Source organism: Equus quagga, chromosome 5 (genome assembly GCF_021613505.1).
Source record: "Equus quagga isolate Etosha38 chromosome 5, UCLA_HA_Equagga_1.0, whole genome shotgun sequence".
Lineage (NCBI taxonomy): Eukaryota > Metazoa > Chordata > Mammalia > Perissodactyla > Equidae > Equus > Equus quagga.
This window is the reverse complement of record NC_060271.1, coordinates 64122170-64147064: the sequence shown is the minus strand read 5'-3', so window position 1 is coordinate 64147064 and position 24895 is coordinate 64122170. Positions and strand designations below refer to the sequence as shown.

Below are 24895 nucleotides of genomic sequence, written 5' to 3'. Positions count from 1 at the left end.
CTGGCTTCTGGCTGGGGCCTTGCCTATACCTCCCTGAGTCTGCAGCTATCTTCACACACCTTGGGTTTATCTTAGAGAAGACCAGGGCCACTTTGCTATAATGTGGCCAAGGCTGAGAGTTCTCTCCTGAAGCACTGTCATTCTGTAAGGAATGGGTTCAGAGAAGCAGGGGATTAAGACTTTGGTGGTTGAGTATCACTTTTGTCTTCCCTACCCTGCCCTAACCAGGAGATTGTCACCCCATATTCAGAGTGACTTATGCCTGCTCAAGCAAAGCTCCCTCTTCACAAAAGATTGGTCATCTTCCCTCAAGGGCCACTCCTAGGCTGCCAGGGGCTGCCAAGTATTCTGTCAATTCATACTTAGCCCTGGGTTGCACTAAACAAATTAAGCCAAAATACAAACTACAGCTCCTAAGCCCCTCTCCAACTCTATCCATCCATAATTCTTATCTTAGGACTTCTCCCTTCCTCTCTCACCACATATTTTTAGAAACTTAATAAGTTTCCTGCTCTTCTTCCCTTTTTCTAAGACCACATGTTTACAGTTGTTTAGAGCAGAGCAATAAATAAATGAGCCAAGTCAGAAACTCTTGGAATCTCTGCAAACAACACTATTATCAAGTATATAATCTATCATTATTTTGGTCAGTATAAGGTTGAATGAACATAAAAAAATACAAAACAGAATTCTTCCCTGTAAATTCCCCATGACGCACTCATGGCCACGCCTACTCCAAAGAAGATAAAAGCACAGAAGCCTGACTCGAGCTAAGTCTCCAGGCAGAGAGGGAGTCATTTCACTGGCACTTGAGTCGGCAAAGGTATCGTCCTTATTACATCTTTGGCTTTTAAAATAATGTTTGTTTTTCTCCTTGGCTGTTATCTCTCAAACTGCCTTCTCTGAAGCTAAAGCCTCTTCCTTCCTTTCTTGTCCCTCCTTGGTTTGGTGGTGAGCTGGAATCACAGTCAGCTTTCAGAAAGTAATTCTTTCTACTGATGGGGAACCAAGAGGGACAGAGAAATTGGATTTATATGAAGGCATTGGTGGGTGCAACCGAGTCTTCCCTTGGAGGGAATCTCTACTACCAAAAACTACTAGGAGAAAACTGGAAATTTCCAACTCTGTCTCTCTCTTGCATCTGTGTAAGGCAAATACCTCATTCTTGTGGGTTTCTTTTTTTTAACTTATCTAAACTTTCGTTGAATGCCTACTATGTGTAATGCATTGGGTTGGGCACATAAGGGATACCAAGATTCTAAAAGAAGTTTTAAATCTAATAGAGGAGGCAGATATGTATATGCAAATACTTTAAGTGAGTGAAAAGAAGAAGGAGGAAAATGCTGAGCATAGGCTAAGTCATTCATCAAGTTTCTCCAGAAGCACAGAGAGGAGGTGGTTACCCTTGCAGGCATCTGGTTCAGAGGCTGGTTAGACTGACAGCGACTGGTGTTCTCTGTTGCAGAAATCAAGATGGCGAAAGTCCCTGACCTCTTTGAAGACCTGAAGAACTGTTACAGGTAGGAAATAGATTCCATGTCTTGTAATTTAATGAGGGGATCAAGGCACATTAGAATCCAGCTAGGAGTTACAGTGACCAGTATGGAGTCAGAATGGCAGAGGCTATACAGATGTGTCCTACCTCTGAAGTCAGGGAAGGTTCAGTGAAGACCCAGGGGAACTGAGCATCCAGCATCTTAAACTGAGATGACATTGACAGGGAGACAGCCATTTCAGAAAAATTATTTTTAAGGTCTGCTGAGTCCTCGTGAATTTCAATGTCTACTTAGACATGGCCTCAGTTGGGTTCACTCTCTGTAGTGATACATGCTCTGATGGACAGTAATGGGCTTCAGTGGACTATCAGAGAGAGAAACCATTCTCAGGAAACCTCCTCGATCTCCATCTGGAATAGGAAATGGTTCCAAAGCAATTTGAGCATATGAATACACATACACAGTCAAACATCATTCAAACACAGGAGAAAGGTAAATGAATGAAAAGTTAAAATTAGAGAACACTTTAAACAAACATGGTTCTCCCATTACCCATTAATATATACTAACACAAACTAGGCTATCAAAATGTTGCCTGGATAGTTTGCCAAGTACAAATTATTAAATCTGTTTTAGTGAATACATGAAAGCAATGTGTAACACATGATCTATTTGGTTAAAGTTAGAAGGAGGTGCTTCAAAAGTACATCTCTCTTGAGGAGCTTAATATTTTTCCCTGAAATTCAATTACAACTCTTCAATTTGTTAGTCAAGCCTCATTTTTATAGATAAAGCACAGGTAAAGTTCAAGGCCTATCCTGATGATTACTAACTCCAAATTAGTGAGATACAAATTACTGTATGTATGTGTATGTATAGAAGTCCTTAATTTTCAACGATGACAGTAATGGCCATGTGTCTATGTGTTACTCAAAGCTAATGTGGTCATTAAAATACGTTGCCCAGTGACTATAATGATATAACAAACAGAATGACATTCTTATCATCTTGTTTGACAGTGAAAATGAAGACTACAGTTCTGAAATTGACCACCTCTCTCTGACTCAGGTAAGCAAATGACTGTAATTCTTATGGGATTGCCATTCTTATGCAGTATTTTCTCCACCTGAAGAGAACAGCAATGGCTTGAACCCTAGATGCTTTTTGTTTTACTCTCAGTAGAGATACAGAGACATGTATTTCTTCATTATAAGCAAGACCAATTGCCTCTCTACATTAATAGTTGATGGCATTCTTCACGCTCACCAGGTTTTCCCAGAACAGAGCAGAACTATCCTGAAACCCCAAGAACTGAAGTCTCCTGGGCCAGGCTTCATCAGAATATTAGTTATGCCATACTGGGAGACAGCTCCTTTAGGCCACTTCACTAGGGATCTGCCTCCTGAAATGATATATTGTGGTCATCCACTCTGACACCAGCACCCCAGGTTAGAGATAGCCCTCCAAACATAATAGCCCATGAAGCTGAGGTGGAGAAAGCTTGCCAATTAAAAGTGAGAAGTTTGCAGCTACTCACCAAGCTGTGTTATTTTGCTAGGAGACCACAAATAGCCAGTATAAGTACTGCTTTGTACGTCTTTGGTACTGGCTGTAAAAGCTGTTCCAAGAGGAGTATTTCTAAATTATTTGAGTGCTGTCAAGTAGATGTTTAACCTCCTGAGGGGGAACTAACTGGAAGGCTACCACTCATTTAGAGCACTTGTAAACCTGTTTCATTACAATATCTCATTTTTGAGTCTGCAGATGATGATAAAGACTTCCCAAGAGATTACATTCTTTCAGGAAAATCCTGAAAGGAAGAAAGGAAAGGGGTGCGGGGGAAGACTGATGAAACATAGATTAACCAAGACCAAAATGGAGATCCTTCTCACTAAGCCTGTTGAAAAAAACTCCTACCGAAAGGAGTCTCATTCTATGGCCATGGGCAGCCTCTCAGTTTCCATTTTCCTTCCTCACAGAAATCCTTCTATGATGCAAGCTATGACCCACTTCCTGAGGACTGCATGGATACATTTATGTCTCTGAGCACCTCTGAAACCTCTAAGACATCCAAGCTGAACTTCAAGGAGAGCGTGGTGCTGGTGGCAGCCAACGGGAAGACTCTGAAGAAGAGACGGTTGAGTTTAAATCAGTTCATCACCAATGATGACCTGGAAGCCATTGCCAATGATCCAGAAGAAGGTAAGGGATCAAGTGCAATTATATCCTTGTTTTCCATTTTTAAGCAAATGGAAATAAAACCTAGAATCAGAGTAACAAGAGGGCAACCAGGTATTAGTCTGGTAACTATAAGGAAGGAAAATTAATTTCTACCCTTTCCAGCAGGGCAAGAGCAGCAGTGGCCTGAGTCTAGAATATCTGTTCACATGCTCATTCCACGGCCATATTGTAAAGGTCATGTGACTTTTAGCCTTTTGGCAGAAAGCAGTCAAATACTATTAGTGGGTGACCACTTACAAGCTTTGTTCCTCCAAACACTAACTATACCTCTTTAGATAACTTACTTAACCTTTCTGTGCTTCAGTTTCCTCTACTACAACATGGAGATAATCAGAGTCCCTACTTGTTGTGAAGGTTAAATGAGTCAATACCTGCAAGCTTCTAGACTAGAACAATGCCTGGCAAATAGTAAATACCCAATAAATGTTAGCTATTATTGTTGTTAGTATTACTACTACTACCTGTGTTAATACTGCCAACACTACTCTCTTATCAATGGCTGTATTATCTCTCACCTTCACAACAACCCTACATTCTCATTTTACACATGAGGAAATTAAGTTCAGTGAGATAGTAACCTGACCAAACTCACGCAGTGTGTAAGTGGTAGAGCCTCAAACCAACTTCACTTCTATCTGACTGTAGAAATCATGACTTTTCTCCCATGCCTTCACCGTACAAGCCTCTACATTAAACATAAATCCAATATTGTTAAGATAACAGCTAAACACTAATACATGTTCACCTGGAAAATTGGAAAGTACAAGAAAACATAAAAAAAGAGAATAAAAATCACCCACGCTACCACTCAAGAGTTTACCACTGCCAGCACTATGGTACTTTCCTTAAAGTCTTTTCTATATATACACACACAAACAAATTTGCTTAAAATTATGTGAATCACACTACATACAGTTTTATGTGCAGCTTTTTTCACTTAGCAATATATAAAGGGCATTTTAGAGTGCCGATTTTCCACTATTATAAATATGACAATGAACATCCACATCAATAAATCTTTATTTCTAGCACCATTTATTTCCTTAGAACAGATTCCCGAAAGTAGAATTAGTCCGAGCCATGAGGATTTGGGAAGCTATGGATGCATCCCACTGCTCAGAAAGGTGGCAGACATTTAGACCTGCACCCTCGGTGACATACCTGATCCTTAATGGATTCATTTTTTTCTCAAAGTGCATTCATTTGAAAATATATATGGGGAATACTAGGAGTCTTCCTGGTTGCTTAGAAATCTCCAAACAACCAAAAATGAGAATGTTGCACAAATAACCTCTTAAAAAATAAAACTATTGCCTGAGGAATCGAAGTTTATAAAGAAACAAATAAGTAACCACAGGGATAATCCTAGAACCAGTTCTACTACTGACTGGGTGATTTTACTTCTCTCTCAGTTTCCTAACCTGGATTGGAATATTCCTAATGTCCCTTCCATAGCTACTTTCTATGTTGTATTAGAGCAGATATATCATCTGTGTTTGTACCTAGACATTAACCTGAACTTGCAATAATGATTTTAGGAATCATCAAGCCCCGATCAGTACATTACAACTTCCAGAGCAATACAAAATACAACTTTATGAGGATCATCAACCGCCAGTGTACTCTGAATGATGCCCTCAATCAAAGTGTAATTCGAGACACATCAGGTCAATATCTTGCGACTGCTGCATTAAATAATCTGGACAACGCAGGTAAATGGATGTCTGTGTCACCCTCCCCTCCTTTTATTTCTGTATTTCTTTTAAGCTTTCTGCTTTCAAAGAATAAACCTTCTAGATTCCTAGCTTTGCACAATTCTTCTAGAATAGGATGAAGCACCTCACCCCTGGTAAAAATATCAGGCATTTAGACAGCACTTCAGCCAAGTCTGGAAGCTCCACAAGAGAGAAGTCTCCTATCTTTCAGAGCACTAAATGCAGCATAAAGTAAATGGTATTTGTCTTTCTCCGTCTAGCTTATTTCACTTAGCATAATGCCCTCAAAGTCCATCTGTCTTGTCACGAACAGCAGGATTTCCTTCTTTCTCATGACTGAATAATATTCCATTGTATATATATATACCATGTTTTCTTTATCTATTCATCCATTGGGTTTCTTAGGTTGTTTATATATTTTGGCTATTGTAAATAATGTTTTAATGGCACTAGAATAGTCAATCATGTTACTATGCTTTTGGGTTTGCTCTAAGTAACCCTATTGCAAACATCTTTGTGTATGTTTTTCCCCTAGGAGGTTATTTCTTTGGAGCATATCCAAAAAGTGGAACTCCTGGGTTCCTAAGCATAAGCAATTTTACAGCTCTTATTAATCATTGTTCTCTAAGGAAAACTGAACTACTTTTCACTATCATTAGCAACATATGAGTGCATCAGCTTCCCTAAACCCATCCATTTTACTCATGACCTCACAAATTGCAGGGTCTTATCCCACTAATGTCATCACAAGAGATTCAACAAATACTCAGCTCCCAATCATTCACTCAACATAGAAAATTCTAAAAACATTAACCAAGTATTTACCTGCCTAGTAAATATGTCAGACATTGTGAAGGATACAAAGATGTATAAAATTCCATTCCTGATCTCCAGGTACTTACACCACAGTTGGGGACCTAACTACACACATACACACAGAGTAGCCATGTAAACACTTGATCTTATACAAATACAATGGGTTTACTTTCTTTTTGGCTTTTCTCTTTGCCAGTGAAATTTGACATGGGTGCTTATACATCAGAAGAGGATTCTCAACTTCCTGTGACTCTACGAATCTCAAAAACTCGACTGTTTGTGAGTGCCCAAAATGAAGATGAACCCGTACTGCTAAAGGTCTGTCCTCAGTCTCCAACTTACCTTCATTTACATCCCACATGTTTGTAATGATCTCAATAGGCAGACACCCCTAGCAGGGTGGCACAGTTCTCTTCTCTTCCTAACACAGTCCCCACCTGCCCACCTGCCCCGCCCCCCCATCCTACTTCTCACCTATCCCCAGAGACAATTCTAGGCAGGATCCATGAAAGAGTAAAATGGAGGGGGTAAGAGTGAATAAAAGGTAAATTGCCTTCCTCCTTCTTTTTCCTTTCCCTGCCTGATCGTATTCACCTCCCATCCCAGGGTACCCATTTATTCCATCCATCTTTGATCTTTACTGACATCTATTATCTGACCTAAATAACAGTAACCATTAGGACAATGGTAACTGCCTCCAAGAAACTCAAATAAGCCAGCTGAGGTCAGAGAGGATTCATCATCTGCCAATAGGCACAAAGCAAAAAACTGGGAGCCAAGACTCAAATCCTAGCCTTCTGACTCCAGTGCCTCTCTCTCTCTTCATTGGTGCCAGTTTTATCCTTGATCCCAGCCCCATCTCCACGACCACCTTCCACCTCAAACATAGACACACACACACACATGACTACTACAACCTTAGATGGTTTCACCACTGATAAGTGATTCTTATTCAGTAAATGTGTAATCCAAACCTCCCCACCCACAACTAGGATTTATGTGGATGCATGTGTTTCTCTACCTGGATCAAGTAGAGGAAAGTGATGTGATGTCTACAGAGTAGGGCATAACTTCATTCATGAATTACTTCAACAAGTGTTAGTTATTGAGAGCCTTCTAATTTTTAAGCATAGTGCCAACAGCTATGTAGACAGTGGTAAGCCAAAATCCCTAGCCTTATAGAACTTAGTCTTCTGGGAACACAGACAATAGACAAGCCAAAGAACCAGCAAAAGTACAAGAGGCTATAAAGCAAATGAACATGGTGCTGAGATAGAGAAAAATGGGAAGGTGCTCTTTAGATAGAGTGGCAAGAGCAGAGCTCCCTGTGAGATGAGAGCTGCTGATAGGAGACAGCATGCCATGCAAGGGGGTGAGTGGGGAAGGCATTCTAAATCGAGGATCTAAGTGCACCCAGCCCTAGAGCTTCAAGAGCTTACAGGCCAGCTTCAAAGATCAGAAAGAACACTCTGGGAGCTGGGGCACTCAGAAAGAGGAAAGATAAGCAAAAGCTAGTGTTTACAGAGCCTTGCTTTTAGATTTCATTTGAGGTACAATGAAAAGCCATTAAAGGGCTTCATACAAGGAAGTGTCCTGACTTTACTTATATTTTCTAAAATGGAGAATAGATCAGAAGGAAGGCAACAGAGAAAGCAAAGAGCCCAATTAGAAGGTTATAACAATTAGAAGGTAGGGAGTGGTGAGACAGGTGGAAGGAGGTAGACAGAATCTGGTTATTTTGGAGGTAGAGTCAACAGGAGGAAGAGAAGAAACTCCATTTACTGACATGGGAAAAACTAGGAGAGGAATAGGTTTGGGAAACAAAATCCCTGTTGACATTGAAAACCCTAAGGAAATCTCAAAAAGATACTTCATTGTTTCAAATTAAAAATAGTAGAGAAGAAGCATCTCAAGTTGGAATCAGAATTTGAATTTTATTTTTCCATGAAAGTATTGTGAGATTCTATTCATACTCACAAGAAGAGTACAGTCTAAAGAGGTCACAATTGTCAAAAATGGTATTGAAAGGATTCAGCTGCTGACATGTAGGAAGTTGTGTGTGTGTGTGTGTGTGTGTGTGTGTGTGTGTGTGTGTGTGTTTGGGGGTTTTCTTAGCCCTCAATTGTTGACTTAAATACAGAGATAAACATCTCTAAATTGTAAATTATCTTCTCAATTCTCAAAGTATGACTTACACACTTACAGATCAAAATGTTTACAGGTCTTAGAATTGCTAGTGCTCAGATTTGATGCAAAATGCCTATGCCAAAGGCAGGACAAGAACAATGTTTCACCCTACCTGGGAGGATACAGTGAGACACTAGTGTCATTGGCAATCTTTATAAATAATTTGGATTTCTCTCCAGTTAACTAAGGAAATCAACTATTATGAATAGACTGGGTCATACATCTAATAGGCATGTAATAAATGCTTGCTGAATGAACAAATGAATGAAGAAGCTATATCATCATATTATAGAGTCATGGTCCTACAGTGCTATGTTTTTCACAAAGGCCAAATGCCAAGGGGTTGAGCTTCAGTTCTTTTTCTAGCATCTTCTTGTTTGCTAACAGATCTCTGTTCTCCTTATCATAGGAGATGCCTGACACACCCAAAACTATCAAAGATGAGACCAACCTCCTCTTCTTCTGGGAACGTCACGGCTCTAAGAACTACTTCAAATCGGTTGCCCATCCAAAGTTGTTTATTGCCACAAAGCAGGGAAAACTGGTGCACATGGCAAGGGGGCAACCCTCTATCACTGACTTTCAGATATTGGACAACCAGTTTTGACTCTGGAGTCTACTCACCTGTGAAGTGTTGACAGTCTGTATGTACCATGTACATGAAGGAGTCGAATCCTTTACTCTCAGTCACTTGCTGAGCATGTGCTGAGCCTCTGTAATTCTAAATGAATGTTTACTCTCTTTGTAAGAGAGGGAGCAAGGTCTAGTGGAACCAACATTAACATATAATGTTGTCTATTATTTAAAGAACACCCTATACTTTGCAAAGTACCAATCATTTTAATTATTACTCTTCATAACAATCTTGGGAGGACCATGGCTACTAAAAAGACTTTACCCATATTACAGATGGATTAACTAAGGCATGAGAAAACTAAGAAATACCCACAATAGCAGCTGGAATGAGAAGCCATAGACCCAGGATTTCATTTCAACTGCTCAACTTCTGCTTTTTCATTGCTGATGGACCCTTAATCAAATACTGAAAGTTTTGGGGACTTCAGTTAGATCATCTTCAAAACGGAGGAAATTATACCTATACCCTTCCTGCCTCAACAATATTTTGTGCCAACCAATGAGATCATTTTAGTAAAACGCTTCTTAAAGTTGAGCCTCAAGAAGGCGGCAAAGCATGAAATATTAAGTTATTATTTATATATATATTTATAAGTATATTGTTAAGATAATTATATTATTATATTTATGGCAGTCCTTGTAATCTCTGAGTGTGACCAGGCATTATCAATCGCAGTAGACAGTGTTTTCCAGGCTGAGTGAGTTTGAGTGAGTTACACTAAGGCACTTTGGTCCCAGTTGTACTTTTCCATTGCCATGAAGCTCTGTATTCTAGTACCTGAGAGCCCAGTAATTATGATAGTAAATTTACATTAATTATGTTGTTTGTTTGAGCTGATAATTGGTCAAAATCTTTCACTCCTCTGCCTATAAACTTGCCATGGCATTCTTGTGTCATTCAATTTCACCTGCTATCAAATACTACTAGCTAAAATGGAATGAACTTAACTTTGGCAACCATGGGACAACTGCTATCTAAACTTTCTTTTCTGGAACATAAGCAATGTTCCTTCTAGATTCTAAAAGTTGTGATCAAACCATAGTGTTACAATACTATCAACAATAACATTATCAATCATAATTGAATAAAACTTACAAAAAATTAAATCTAACACAATTATTTGTTGTCTTAATCATTATTTTACTGTATGGTAATTAGGAACAAATGATAAAAATTCACATAAATAACAATAATTAGTGTCACTTTACAAAACTAAACCAAGATTTTATGGGTTTTCTCTCCCCTTTGTTAGCTTCCCAGTAGGCATAAATGACATTAAGAATGATAATACTCCTAGGTTCATTTAAAGCTCACATTACTCATGTACAACACGTGTTTATATAGCCATACAAACTCACATATACAGAGCAGCATTAAAAACTAATGGATCCATTTGGAAAGCATGCATACAAGATATGTTGAGTTGGAAAAAGCTAAAATCAAGGAAACTTGGAATTAGATGTGGGAAATAGTGAGGAAGGAGTAGTCCAAGATGTCTCTCAGTTTCCTTGCACCAGACAAAGTGTGAGTGGTGGTGCCTTAATCAGTACTTTCGGAAGAAATATGGAGTTCTTCTCAATTCCAGGATGAAAGTAGGATGAGTGCCATTTTAGACATGTAATAATTTGAGCTACTGGCAGGACACTCAAGTGCAGATGTATAATAGGCAGATGATAAGGTGTCTGGAACTCAAGTTAGAACTACATATAGATTTGGAAGACATCAGCAGGTTTATAGTAGGTAAAATCCTTAAAATGGCATTAGAGAGAAGAGAAGCATACGGCGAACACCACTGGTTGTTAATGCAATCGCCATCTCCCCTTCTTCCTTACTCACAGGACCCCAATTTCATTCAGAAGGAAATGTGTCTTGACCCAAAGAATGAATCCAATCGATATAAGCCAATCATGGTCATTCTGTCCTCATATGACTGAGTCATGTTGAATTAGTGCTGTCTAATGAGATGTCAATCTGCTGAGGGCAACTTCTAGGAAAGATTTTCTACCCTGATAAAAAAACAGAGCCATATAGAAGAAAGTCCTTTCTCCTCCTTCCTTCCTTTCTGCATGAAACATGTTCTATGAAGATATGGAGCTTGGAACTGTGATAACCAACTTGCAACCACTGGGAAGACACAGCCACATGCTGAGGGAGGCAGAATGGAAGGAGAAAAAGAACCAACATCTCTGATGACATTGTTGTGCTGAGAACCTACTGCCAGACTTTAAGAAAACAAGAAACATTATTGTGGTTTTAAGCATTTTCATTTGGTTTGCTGTTACTTACAGCCAAACTCAGTCTAACTGTTACAGAGCACTACAGAAAGAACAAAGAGAAAAAGAAACCTGGCCTCTGGTTTGTTTCACCCCATTCTTTATTGCTGCCACTACTTTCCTAGGGTTTCTGTACCCCAAGTCTGGCTAGAGTAAAACTAAGTATCTTAATATTTTAAGAAATAGAAAAAATACAAAACATTGAGCAAGCAATACCAATTCAAGAAATCTTAAAATGTATAACAGCTGCTCAGTCTTTAATAGTGAAATATTGACTCATTCTAGAAATGGCCAAAGTGTTATTCTGACAGGGCCAGTTATGCATATTCTCTACTCCCCACTCTCTCGCTGCCTAAACCATAAGTAGGTCACTATGAAGAGGTTCAACAGTCTTAGCACTGAACTTGTTGGAGTCTATTTCTTTTATTATGATCTTATTCTCCAGTCTCCAAGTTGATGAGAGTAAAGCCACATTTCCACCTTTTAAGTCCAAGGTACAGAAGCAAAAAGCCAAAGGATATTTCTCTAACCCTCTTCCCACTAAGTCTACCCTCTGAGACTTAAAAATACCTACACTCGAACTTTGGGAGGTGACAGAAATAGTTGGAATAGCAATAATTATTGTGCTTGATGTAAAATATGCTTTGTATCTGTATCTATTCCTTGATTGTGTGGTGCTTTTTTGACTATGTACATTTGTCAAAATTGTCCTCTTGAGGGCCGGCCCGGTGGCACAGCAGTTAGGTTAGCACCTTCCACTTCTCAGAGGCCCAGGGTTCGCCGGTTCGGATCCCGGCTGCAGACATGGCACAGCTTGGCACGCCACGCTGTGGTAGGTGTCCCACATATAAAGTAGAGGAAGATGGGCACAGAAGTTAGCTCAGGGCCAGGCTTCCTCAGCAAAAAGAGGAGGACTGGCAGTAGTTAGCTCAGGGTTAATCTTCCTCAAAAAAAAAAAATCGTCCTCTTGAGTCTTGACCAACATTGGCTTGTCAATGTATTTCATAAAATTTTTTATAAAGAATTGAGTATAGAACTCAAGATGTGGTCAGACCAGCACAACCTAGGGTGGTATCTTGTCCTTCCTATTTTAGACACCATGTTTTTGTTAGAAGTGAAATTAGCTTTTTGAAAGCAAGTGACATTGTTGATTCATATAATGTTTGTAGGCAACCAAAACCTATAGGTTCTCAACCTAAGTTCAAAACTTTAAATGTAACCCTGTTAAATTTAATCTTGTTAATTTGGCCCCATATCTTTCTAGACTATTCCAGATTCTGATTTTTTAACACATGAGCTCTTCCTCTTAACTTTGTGATAGCTGTAATTTGGTGAGCATATTTTTATTTTGTTCATAGTATATTGTATACCCTACAATACTATTGAGCTGTATGAATTCTCTACAAACATTTTTACAGTGTGATCTTGTTTTTATTTAAAATACCTACAATTTGTATTTAAAAGATTATGGAAAGGTATATACCAAAATGTTGACCATCTTTATCTCTGAGTGATTGATTAATTTATAAGTTTTATTTTTTGGTCATATGTTTTTCTGAATTTTTAAATGAATGTATGATTGCACAACAAACTGTCAATTTACACAAAAAAATCTTCTTATGAGTTTGGCTTTTTATTTAGATTGCACATATAAGTGATACTATGCAGTATTTGTCTTTCTCTGTCTGGCTTATTTCACTTAGCATAATGCCCTCAAGGTCCATCCATGTAGTGGCACACAGCAGGATTCCCTTCTTTTTCACAGATGAACAATATTCCATTGTGTGTGTAATATATATATACATATACACCCCACTTTCTTTATCTATTCATTCCTTGATGGACACTTAGGTTGTTTCCATATCTTGGCTAACATAAATAATGCTGCAATAAACATGGGAGTGCAGATATCTCTTCAATATCCTGTTTTCATTTCCTTTAGATATGTACCTAGAAGTGGAAATCCTGGATTATATGGTAGTTCTATGGGTTTCTTGGGGTTTTGTGTTTTTTGTTGTTGTTGTTGTTGGTGATGAAGATTGGACCTGAGCTAACATCTGTGCCAATCTTCCTCTATTCTGCATGCAGGACACCACCACAGCATGCCTTGATGAGTGGTGTGTAGGTCCACACCCAGGATCTGAACCCATGAATGCCAGGCCACCAAAGCAGAGCACACAAACCAAACCACCATGCCACTGGACCAGCCCCTGGTAGTTCTATTTTTAATTTTGGAGGAACCTCCATACTGTTTTCCATCAACAGTACACAAGGGTTCCCTTTTCTCCACATCCTTGCCAACACTTGCTTTCTCTTGTTTTTTTGATGACAGCCACACTAACAGTTGTGAGGTGATATCTCTTCGTGATGTTGATTTGCATTTCCCTGATGATTAGCAATGTTGAGTATCTTTTCATGTACCTGTTGGCCATATGTATGTCTTCTTTGGAAAAATGTCTATTCAGTTCCTCTGACCATTTTTAAATGAGATTGTTTGGTTTTTTGCTATTGAGTTATATGAGTTCCATATATATTCTGGATATCAACCCTTTATCAGAAAGATGGTTTGCAAATATTTTTCCCTATTCTGCGGTTTGCCTTTTCGTTTTGCTGATGGTTTCTTTAACTGCAGCTTTTTAGTTTGATGTAGTCTCACTTGTTTATTTTTGCTTTTATGGCCTTTGCCTTAATGTCAAATCCAAAAAGTCATTGACAAGACCGATGTCAAGGAGCAAACCTTGTTTTCTTCTAGGATTTTTACAGTTCGGGGTCTTAAATTTAAATCTTTAATCCACTTTGAGTTGATTTTTGTGTATGGTGTAAGATAGGGGTCCATTTTCATTCTTTGCATATAGCTGTCCAGTTCCCAACACCATTTATTTGAAGAGACTATCCTTTCCCCATTGTTTATTCTTGGCTCCTTTGTTGAAAATTAATTGCCTCTATGTACATAGATTTATTTCCAGGCTATTATTTTCTATTGATCTATGTGTCTGTTTTCATGCCAATATGACATATAGTTGATTACTATAGCTTTGTAATATAGTCTGAAATCAGGAAGTGTGATGCCTCCAGCTTTGTTCTTTCTCAAGATTGCTTCAGCTGCTTGGGGTCTTTTGTGGCTTCATACACATTTCAGGATTGTTTTTCTATTTCCTGGAATAGAACTGGAATTTTGACAGGGGTTGCATTGAATTTGTAGACTGCTTTGGGTAGTACGGACATTTTAACAATATTAATTTGTCCCAGCCACGAGCAAGGAATATCATTCTATTTGCTGCTTCTTCAATTTCTTTCATCAATGTCTTAAAGTTTTCAGTGTACAGATCTTTCATTTCCTTGATTAAATTTACTCCTAAGTATTTTATTCTTTTTGATGCAATTTTAAATGGAATTGTTTTCTTATTTCTCTTTCTGATAGTTTGTTCTTTTTTTTTTTTTTTAAAGATTTTATTCTTCCTTTTTCTCCCAAAGCCCCCTGGTACATAGTTGTGTATTTTTAGTTCTGGGTCCTTCTAGTTGTGGCACGTGGGATGCCGCCTCAGCATGGCCTGACGAGTGGTGCCATGTCCGCGCCCAAGATTTGAACTGGCGAAACCCTGGGCCGCTGAAGCAGAGGGTGCAAACTCAACCACTTGGCCACAGGGCCGGCCACCCAAGATAGTTTGTTCTTAGTGTATAGAAATGCATTGATTTTTGTTTATTGGTTTTGTGTCCTGCAAATTTACTGAATCCGTTTATTATTTCTAACAGTTTTTTGGTGGAGTCTTTGGAGTTTCCTATGTAAAATATCACGTAACCTGCAAATAAAGACAATTTTACTTCTTCCTTTCTGATTTGGATGCCTTTTATTTATGCCTAATTGCCCTAGCTAGGAATTCCAGTACTATGTTGAATAAAAACGATGAGGGTAGGCAACCTTGTCTCGTTCCTGATCTTAGAGGAAAAGCTTTCAGCTTTTCACCATTGAGTATGATGTTAGCTATGGGCTTGTCATTCAGGCTTTTATTATGTTGGGGTACATTCTTCTATACTCAGTTTGTTGAGAATTTTCATCACGAATGAATACTGAATTTAACTAAATGTTTTTTCTGTATCTATCGAAATGATCATATCATTTTTATCCTTCATTTTGTTAATATGGTGATCACATTGATTGAGTTGCAGATATTGAACCATCCCTGAATCCCTAGAATAAATCCCAATTGATCATGGTGTATGATCTTTTCAATGTACTATTGAGTTTAGTTTGCTAATATTTTGTTGAGGATTTTTGCATCTATGTTTATCAGGAATATTGGCCTGTAATTTTCTTTTCTTGCAGTGTCTTTGACTGGTTTTGGTATCAGGGTAATGTTGGCCTCATAAAATAAGTTTGGAAGTGTTCTGTCTTATTTTTTGTTTGGAAGAGTTTGAGAAGGGTTAGTATTAATTCTTTTATAAACATTTGGTAGAATTCACCAGAGAAGCCATCTGGTCCTAGACTTTTCTTTTGGGGTCATTTTCAATTACCTATTCAATCTCCTTACTAGTAACTGGTCTGTTCAGATTTTCTGTTTCTTCATGATTCAGTCTTGATAGGTTGTACATTTCTAGGAATTTATCCATTTCTTTTAGGTTGTCCAATTTGTTGGCATATAATTGTCCATAGCAGTCTCTTATGATCCTGTGTGCAGTGGTATCAGTTGTAATGTCTCCTCTTTCACTTATAATTTTATTTATTTGAGTCCTATCTCTTTTTTTCTTGGTAAGTCTAGCTAATGGTTTGTGTATGTTATTCATCTCAAAATTTATTATCTAAAAACATCTCAAGGAACTACACATAAAATGGATGAATGTTAATGTATGTAAATTATGCCTCAATAGAAAAGTTTTGTTTTGTTTGTTTTTTTCATTTACAATGGAGAAAATGTATCCTTATTCCACTTCTTCCTTTGTGTAACCAGAATGGTCTTTGGTGGGGGCGGGGGGGGTACCCTCTCTTAACTCTGGCCCTGAGATGTTCACTTATCTGAAATTGTTCTATAAAGTTGTTTACCTTTCTTGTGGATACATCGTTAGCTTTTCCCCCTCAGTCCCCTTGCTGTGTTCTCTCTCACTTGCCAAGGTCACTTTGCTCCCAATTCTCAGAAACTTTTATCTTACCTCTTTTTCCATCAGAGTGAGTGACGGACAATAAATGGTCTTATGGAATCTTATAAGCAAAGAGGCTAAGCCCTGAAGGGTGGTAAACTGAGGTCTCTGGAGTGCCTGGAGTTCTCTAACATTAGAGCTTTTAAAACTTTACACGCTCAGGCCTTATTTCCAGAGATTCTGATTCAGTCAGTCTGGGGTGCGGCCTTGAGCATCTTATTTTTTTAAAAGCTCCAAAGGTCATCCTCATGTCTATCCCGCGTTAAAAATCACTGAATTAAGGCATTCCCAGAGTCAAATATGGTTGTATCAGAGGACTAACAATGGCTCCTCTTTGGGCAAGTCAATTCATGGTTAGAAGAGGTGAGAATACACAAGTCCCATCAATTCAGCAGAGGCCTTCTTACAGCAGCAGGGACACCAACGGCCCGCATGTGGAAACAGGGTACTAAACAGCGGAAGTGCCCCACCCATTTCATATACTCACTTATATCCACATAGACGCTGAGGGGCCTGGCAAGTAAGTTCTTGCCATTGGATTCACTCTTCCAAAAGTCTGTAGTGCTCTGTCTAACTGAGAGAGGACTATAGAATAAGAAAAATACGAGTGGATTGTCCCTGGATTGTTCTTTCATCTTTTAGCACCCCAAAAGCCAACTTTGTTTCCCAGTACCATAACAAGAGGCCTTGATTCCCAAAAGAATATTCTCCTCCAACTCCTACCAAGAAGCAGAGCTAATTTTCTTTCACACAGCTCCTACTCATTACTTCATAGATGATGAAGTAAGTTCTTCCTCTTGTGAAGAGAAATGCTGTTACCAATTTTTTTTAAAGGAAAAAAAAGATTTTTGGAGATTACAGATAGGCATTCCTGACATGAACATACTGCAATAATTTAGAAAAGATTATTCAACAGATGTTTTGTGAGTACATAGAATAAAATTCTGCAATCACAAGGTCTCAGCCTGAGCTCACTAGGAACAAGTCATGCCACAAATTTCATTTCCATTTTTGCTGGGGCTACCTGTTTGGTGCCATTGGAGGGTATATCTCTGTCATGGCAATGGGTGTATTGTGGCTTAATGTCATTAAACTTTTAAATCAGATAGATACCTCCTCTTGTTCTGATCCATACTCATGAAGGGAATTTCAGGGATTATAACCTAGTTTCCTGCATATTTGCCTCAAGAAGAGAATGTGCTGGCTATAGGATGTGAACATCAGATGTCTTCTGCAATCCTAGCCCTCTTGTAAATTAAAATTAGCCCTCTCTAATAATTCAGTCTCTTGCAAACTTGGAATACTATAAAGAAAAAGAGAAAGACTTTGGAATCAGTACTGGATTCAGATCCCATGTACTTTATAACTCTGGGCTATAACTTTGGGCTACAACTTTCTCTTAATCTCTCAATCTCAGTTTCCTTACCTGTAAAAAGAGAGATAGTAACAACTACATCAAAGATTTGTTGTGTTAAATGAGATGAAATACAGAAAGACCTTAGTGCGTCACCAGCAATTTAGAATATTCAATTCATTGATTCATTGAGTAGCTCTTATCAGTTTTACTACTGAATACATCTTCAAGAGACTAATCCACAATCAGGATACTAGTTAAATCAAGTTCCTGAACCCACAAAGTTGAGGACTGGACCCCAGGTAAAGGGAAACATCCTGCAAACCATCAGGTAAATTCTCTTGACCAGCCAGTCTGCTGTCCTTGTTGACTTCAAGTTCCCCATGCCCATTTCTTTCCAACTTCTACATTATATTGTATTTTGATTTTTACCATCGCATTTAGCAGTGTCTTTAATTATAGATATAGTGGTGTACCAGATGGAGACATAAGGGCTAGAACAGCCAACAGTATTACTGTGTGGACTTGCAGCTACTTCTACATAGTGTGGTTACTGTATTAAAAGTCTTTAAAGGGAGAAAGCTCTATTCAGTCATTCAATAGATATTTACTGAGTTCCTATTTGGTGCCAGACAAAATAGATATAATGGTCTGCTCTCATAGATCTTACAGACTAGCAGGGAGAAAGAGACATAAATAATCAAGCTAATCACAAAGAAAATTTCAAGAAAGCTTCCTTGAGAAAGGGATGCCTTGCCTGAGACTGGAAAATGATTAAGAGTTAACTAAAATATACACAATAATAAAAAGACAAATGACCCAATTGAAAAATGGACAAAGGATCTAAATAGACATTTCTCCAAAGAAGATATATAAATGGCCAACATGCTCATGAAAAGATATTCAACATCATTAGTCATCAGGGAAATACGAATAAAAACCACAGTGAGATACCACTTCACACCCACTAGAATAGTTCTAATCAAAAAGATAGACAATAGCGGCTGGCCTCAAGGCATAGTGGTTAAGTTCAGTGAGCTCTGCTTCAGTGGCCTGGGTTGCTGGGTTCAGATCCCAGGCACAGACCTACACCACTCATAAGCTATCCCGTGGCTGCAATACACATACAAAATAGAAGAGGATTTGAAAAGATGTTAGCTCAGGGCTAATGTTCCTCAAGCAAAAAAAAAAAGAGGAAGATTGGCAACAGATGTCAGCTCAGGGCTAATCTTCCTCAGCAAAAAAAAAAGAAGAAAGAAAGAAGGGAAAGTAGACAATAACAAGTACTGGTTAGGATGTAGAGAAATTGAACCCTCATATACTGCTTTTGGGGATGTAAAATGGTACAGCTGCTTTTGGAAAATAGTCTGACAGTTCCTCAAATGGTTAAACATAGAGTTACCATATGACCTAGTAATTCCACTCTTAAGGTATATACCCAAGAGTATTGAAAACATATCTACACAAAACTTGTACATGGGTGTTCACAGCAGCATTATTCATAATAGCCAAAAAGTGGAAACAACCCAAATGTCCACCAAGTGATGAACGGGTAAATAAAATGTGGTATATCCATACAACGGAATATTATCCAGTCTTAAAAAGGAATGAAGTACTGACACATGCTACAATGCTGGATGAGCCTTGAAAACATTATACTAAGTGAAAGAAGCCCACCATAGACCACATTTTGTATGAGTTTATGTATATGAAATGTCCAGAACAGGTAAATCTATAAAGACAGGAAGTAGATTGGTTACTTCCAGGGAGTAGGAAGAGAGAAGAATGGAGAGTAACTGCTAATGAATACGGGGTTTCTCTAGGGAATGATGAAAATGTTCTAAAATTGAATTGTATACTTTAAGCAGAAGAACTATATGGTATGTGACTACCTCAATAAAGTTGCTATAGTAATAAGAATTTTTTAAAGCTAAGAAAAAGGGGCAAGAAGGGGTGAATTCTCAGAAGAGAGGAGCATAGAAAGGAAAGGAAGAAAAAAGCAGTGTGGCTGAACTACAGTAAACAAAGGGAGAGTAGTACGGGCTGCAGCTGAAGAAGGAGGCGAAGGCCAGGCCCTGCAGGGGCTTGTAGGACATTAACCTGAGAGCAATGGGAAGCCATTAAAGCCACAAGGAGAGCTACAGTGCATACTTTGCTTGACGAGCTGAGAATTGTTAACACTGCCTAGCTTTTTTCCCACACTTTGTATCCTACAAAACAGTCCTTCAAATATCCGAAGAATGTGGAAAAGGGTGCGGAACTGGCCTATGTTGCTCCAAAGAACTAGGACCAATGAGCAAGAGGTTTATTTGAGCTCTTTCTAAAGAAAGTTTCGTAATAATCAGGGCTCCTCGATAACAGGACAGGTAAGGCAGCTCCCTGACACCAAACATATTCCTGCAAAGATGTGATGCCTACATGGGACCTGCCAATACTCTAGCACTGGGTGCTAGATCAGACAAGATGACTTCTAAAACTGAAACCCATTCAATCACTAGGATTCCATAAAGACCAACAGAACTCCCTTCACTTTTCTGAAACTGTCTGTACACAAGCCCCTTTCTTACTCAATAGCCAAAACAGCTCTCACGCAGCTGCTAGAGCTAACTGTTGGGCACGGACTCACGATCCTAAACAAGTAGTCCAAAATTTTCACTAAAATAATTACCACTTATCCTATTTTAAACATATTTGTATTCTACTAATGTAAATGTCGAAATGCATAAATCCAGAAACCTCAGCATGCATGATTCCCTGCCAAACTCCCTGTTTGGGGCCAAAGAGAAGAGCTGCTGCAATGGCTTGGTGCCCAGCTGAGTACTAACTGGTGAAGTGAGCCTGGCAAACAGGGGCCCAGACACACCTGCCCCTCTCTACCCACCACCTCTCCAGCACTCAGTGAAGAGGAACCCTGATAGGCAGAGTGCCAAAGGCATTTCCCAGGGTTCTTCCTGAAACCAGGGAATAGCCAAAACAGGCGGGCAAACTTCGAAGGAAAAGGTTTTAGGAACAAAATGAGAGGAATGAGATGTGTCTGGGGACTCAAGAGGACTGGGCCTGCCCTCATCCTCTCTCCCTCCGCTGCGCACTCAGCTGATGAGGTCAAATCAAAAACACACATTAAAAAGGAGCTACCCTGCAAACAGTACGGCAGTTCCTCAAAAAATTAAAAATAGAATCACCATATAATTCTCGACAATACGCCTTGCACGTATATGCCCAAAAGAATTGAAAGCAAAGACTCCGACAGATGGTTGCACACTCGTGTTCACAGCAGCGTTATTCACAATAGCCAAAGGCCGGAAGGACCCCAAGGGTCCACGACAGGCGAATGGATAAACAAAATGTGCTGCATATTTACGATGGAATATTATTCAGCCTCGGAAAGGAGGGAAATTCTGACACGTGCTACAACACGGATGAACCTCGAGGACTTAATGCTAAGTGAAACAAGCCAGCCACAAAAAGACAAATACTGTGTGATTGCACTTTACATGAGGTTCCTGGAGTCGTCAAAATTATTCAGAGCGCAGAAGGGTGGGGGCCAGGGCCTGTGAACCGGGGCAGTGGGCCTTAGCGTGTGACGGGTACAGTTTCCATTCGGAAGGACAAAAGAGTTGAGGAGATGGATGGTGGCGATGGTTGCACCACATTCTGAACGTACTGAATGCCACTGACCCGTAGAATAAAAAAATGGTTAAAACGGGAAATTTCGTTATGTATATTTTACCGCAATTAAAAACAAAAGAGAAGCCAGCCCGCAATGCTGAGGACTAAGAGCCTTTAGATTCAGGAGACCCCAAGTACAGATAGATACTCGCGAGGAGCTGCCGAATTCATCAGATTTGGGTTTTAGCCTCTTTTTTCATAGCTCCTGCGAACCTCGGGATCTGAGGGGAGTGGGGCGGCCCTGTCCACCCGCCCCGGCAGCCCTCAGGGTAACCGACACCACAGCCGCCCCCCCCGCGCCCAGGCTCCTCAGACCGGCCCAGGTTGACTCACACACGGGGTTGGCCTGCGGCTCTCCCTGTCGCCCTATGGCCAACGGCGCTGCTCGTCCTTCCAATCAAAGGGCCCCAGGCAAGGGCTTGAGAGGCAGAGCCAACCGCAAAGCGTCTGTTTCCTTTTGTCCCGCCCTCCCCTGCTTCCAACTGGTGGGTTTCAAACCCACCGGAGCCAATGAGAGCGGGCGGACGCGCGGCGCGCCGGCTCAGCTTCAGGCGCGGCCTTGGAAGATAAACTGTTGCTGAGGAATCATGGTGCGGCCCGCGCCCTCCGCCGCCGCCGGTGAGTAGGACCGTGCGCCCCTGTGCCTTGCAGGCCTTGGGCACGGGCGGGGAAGAAGGGAGGCGGCCCAGGGAGCTCTTTCCGCGGGAGTTACCGTCCCCTCGCTTGCCTGCCTCTGTATCCCGCTGGGCGTTTCCAGTCCTGGGAGCGCTGGCGTGAGCCCAGGCCTGGCCCCGGTGATACGTCTGGGCCGGGTGGGGGCTGCTGGGCGCACAGGCGTCTTCCGGGGACTCCTGCATCAGCTCTTCAAAAAGACGTCATGGTCACCCCGTTTAGGTAAAGAACCCGAGGCCTCTTGCGACACAGGTTTGGCTCCGCCTGGAGCCAAACCAGGGTGTGGTCCTGTGCGCTGCGCCGCCCGAGCTTGACAGCTGTCCAGAGGCGGGATCTGACCCTAACGCGGGGCCCTTTTCCTCTCCATCTCGCCAGCCTGCGCGCACTGGAAGTTGATGGGTTAATTCTGCACCGAAGCCTCAGTGTCCTGGGTTCCCCGATCTCTTGTACGTGCCTGGAGCCCTTTGCTGCCTTTTAAAATACTCCTGCTCAGATGCCACCTGCCCAAAGATGCGCACGGTGTTTTGATGGTTTCAGTAATAATACCTGTTGTCTGTCTACGAGGTCCTTGGCACTGTCTTAGACACTACATAACGACCCTTCAAGGTGGGCATTTCTGTCCCCATTTTATAGGCTTAGCAGCAACAGGGCTTGCTAACTTGCTCGAAGTCACAGAACTGGGATTCCAGCCCAGTCTCTCAGGCTCCGGTAGCCCCTGCTCCCAAAAATGTTGTAATCCTTGCAGCTGTCTCCTAGGGATGCATCGGAGCCAGATGTCAAAACACACAGCAACTCAGTTTAGATGAGGTTAAGAGTAGTTATGCACACCTATGGTCTTTTTGTCCCCCCTTTATTAAATATTAGCCTTTTCCAACCACCTACACCTCCCCTCCCTCAGTCCCTGCCTCTGAACTCCGTAATTCTTTCTTTGACCCCCTCTTATGGCACTCAGGTTTTGCCTTATGTTGTTATTATTGTTGCGTTTATTTTATGTCCGCTACTAGACTGCGACTTCTTGAAGACAAAAATAATGACTTTTCATGTCCTCACAAATGCCTTGCTTAGAAAGTCACCATTTAGATAGATGTTCGCCGTGAACCCCATAACCTGGCCTATTTTGTCCTTGGTCCCAAAGGAAACCATGTAAGGGTTTATGGCAAAAATCATCATCCCTGTCAGAAAAAAGCATAATTAGTAAGATGAGACCTGGCTCACCAGCTCAGGTGGGCGAGTAACAGAATTTCTTCATGCAAAGCATAATATGTTGCGGCGAGGAACCAGTGTCTAAGCGCAAGGGCTCTGGGGTTGGATAAACCCAGTTTCACATCCTGGCCTTGCCGCATATTAGCTGGGTAGCTTTAGGCATATCCTTTACCATCTTTAGATTTCAGACTCTAAAATACCTGCTATGATTGTTGTGCAGATTAAAGAAAGTAATGCAAGTGTGAAGAGCTTAGTATAGGATGTGGCATATAAATGATATTGTTGTTGATATTAACTTGAAGGCACATTTTCAGGGCTAGGGACTTTATAACATTATGATTCAAAGCCAAAATCATTACAGAAAAGTGTCATCTTTTAGAATATAAATGAACTGGTCCAAATCAAGCTAAAGTTCTGTTGTTTGTTTGCTTGCCTGTTTTGCAGAAGAGCGACAGAGAAAGCTCCAGGAGTACCTGGCAGCCAAGGGGAAACTGAAGTGCCAAAACACCAAGTGAGTTCGTCTCCCACAGTTATGTGAGTTTTGTTGCCCTGGTTGCTAATAGCAATTTAAAGCCTTTTCAAAACATAGCCGTTTGGTTTGCAGTCTACTCAGACTGTGATGGGATCCTATGATTACTCAAAAAGGGCATTTCAGTCCAGGCATGACAAAAACCCCTGGGCAGTATCTAGTACATTGGCAAAGATTTCAGAATTATTACTGTGTCAGTCTCCAAAGGAAGGAACGGAGAGTCTACAGTGTTACCTACAATCCTGGAAGCTTCTCCTATCCCTGCTTTTTTTCCTGGGAAAGTGATTCTCCTGAAGGGAGTGTTTGGTCAAGGAGATGAATGACCCTGTGCTGTTTGGTCATTCTCTTAGCATTACTCTTGAGGTGGACAGACTACGACTGCTTCACTTTTATCTTTTGTCCCCATCTTGCCATCTTAGTGGTGTTATTTATCCCTCTTGTTTAGTATCGATCTATTTTCTCCCCACCATGTTGCTGAGTTTTTATTTGAAAATGATAAATTTTTACAAAGTTAACCTTCACCATTTATTTTAGTTTCTTTTTACTTTGGGTTTTTATTCAACTCTATTTCCTTGATTAAATAAACCTGATTCATTTATTTAACAAATGTTTATTTACTACCTATAATGTATCAGTCACTTTTGATTCTGGAGATAATGGTGCTTAACAAGACACAGAAGTCCCTGCCCTTCCAGGGCTTGCGTTCAAGATGGCAGAAACAAACATCAAGTCATGATCAAAGTCCCTGTTGGTCTGGCAAGTGTTTTTGATCCATGGAGATTGAATCCTTCTAAATTCTCCTCTACTTTCCTATTTTTTTTTTTTGCATTTTCTGTCTCACTAGCTAGATTTCATATGTGCCTGTTTTTTTAATTATATCACTCTCCACCCCCCCCCAAAAATTCAGTATTTGAAGATACTTAAAACAAGGAAATTTTTTAAAGAAGTAATTATCTTATTTGGCATTGTA

The 24895-nt window shown here is 40.2% G+C and overlaps 2 protein-coding genes across 3 annotated transcripts in view; both read left to right on the top strand.

Moving 5' to 3' along the window:
* Positions 1-774: 774 nt before the first annotated feature.
* IL1A (interleukin 1 alpha) lies at positions 775-10183 on the top strand. The gene is made up of 7 exons (XM_046663020.1): positions 775-823; positions 1466-1520; positions 2516-2564; positions 3476-3698; positions 5276-5449; positions 6465-6586; positions 8865-10183. The coding sequence occupies exons 2-7, from the start codon at positions 1474-1476 to the stop codon at positions 9060-9062; spliced, it is 813 nt and encodes a 270-aa protein (XP_046518976.1). The 5' UTR covers positions 775-823; positions 1466-1473; the 3' UTR covers positions 9063-10183.
* Positions 10184-22053: 11870 nt separating this feature from the next.
* The window catches only part of CKAP2L (cytoskeleton associated protein 2 like), a 37358-nt gene continuing 34516 nt past the window's right edge, over positions 22054-24895 (top strand). The window contains exons 1-2 of one of the 2 annotated variants that reach the window (XM_046663017.1): positions 22054-22139; positions 23841-23907. In XM_046663017.1, coding sequence (XP_046518973.1) covers positions 22109-22139; positions 23841-23907 — 98 coding nt within the window. In that variant the 5' untranslated portion in view covers positions 22054-22108. Of the gene's footprint in view, positions 22140-23840; positions 23931-24895 lie in introns of both variants that reach the window. The other variant, XM_046663018.1, reaches the window with a different exon arrangement.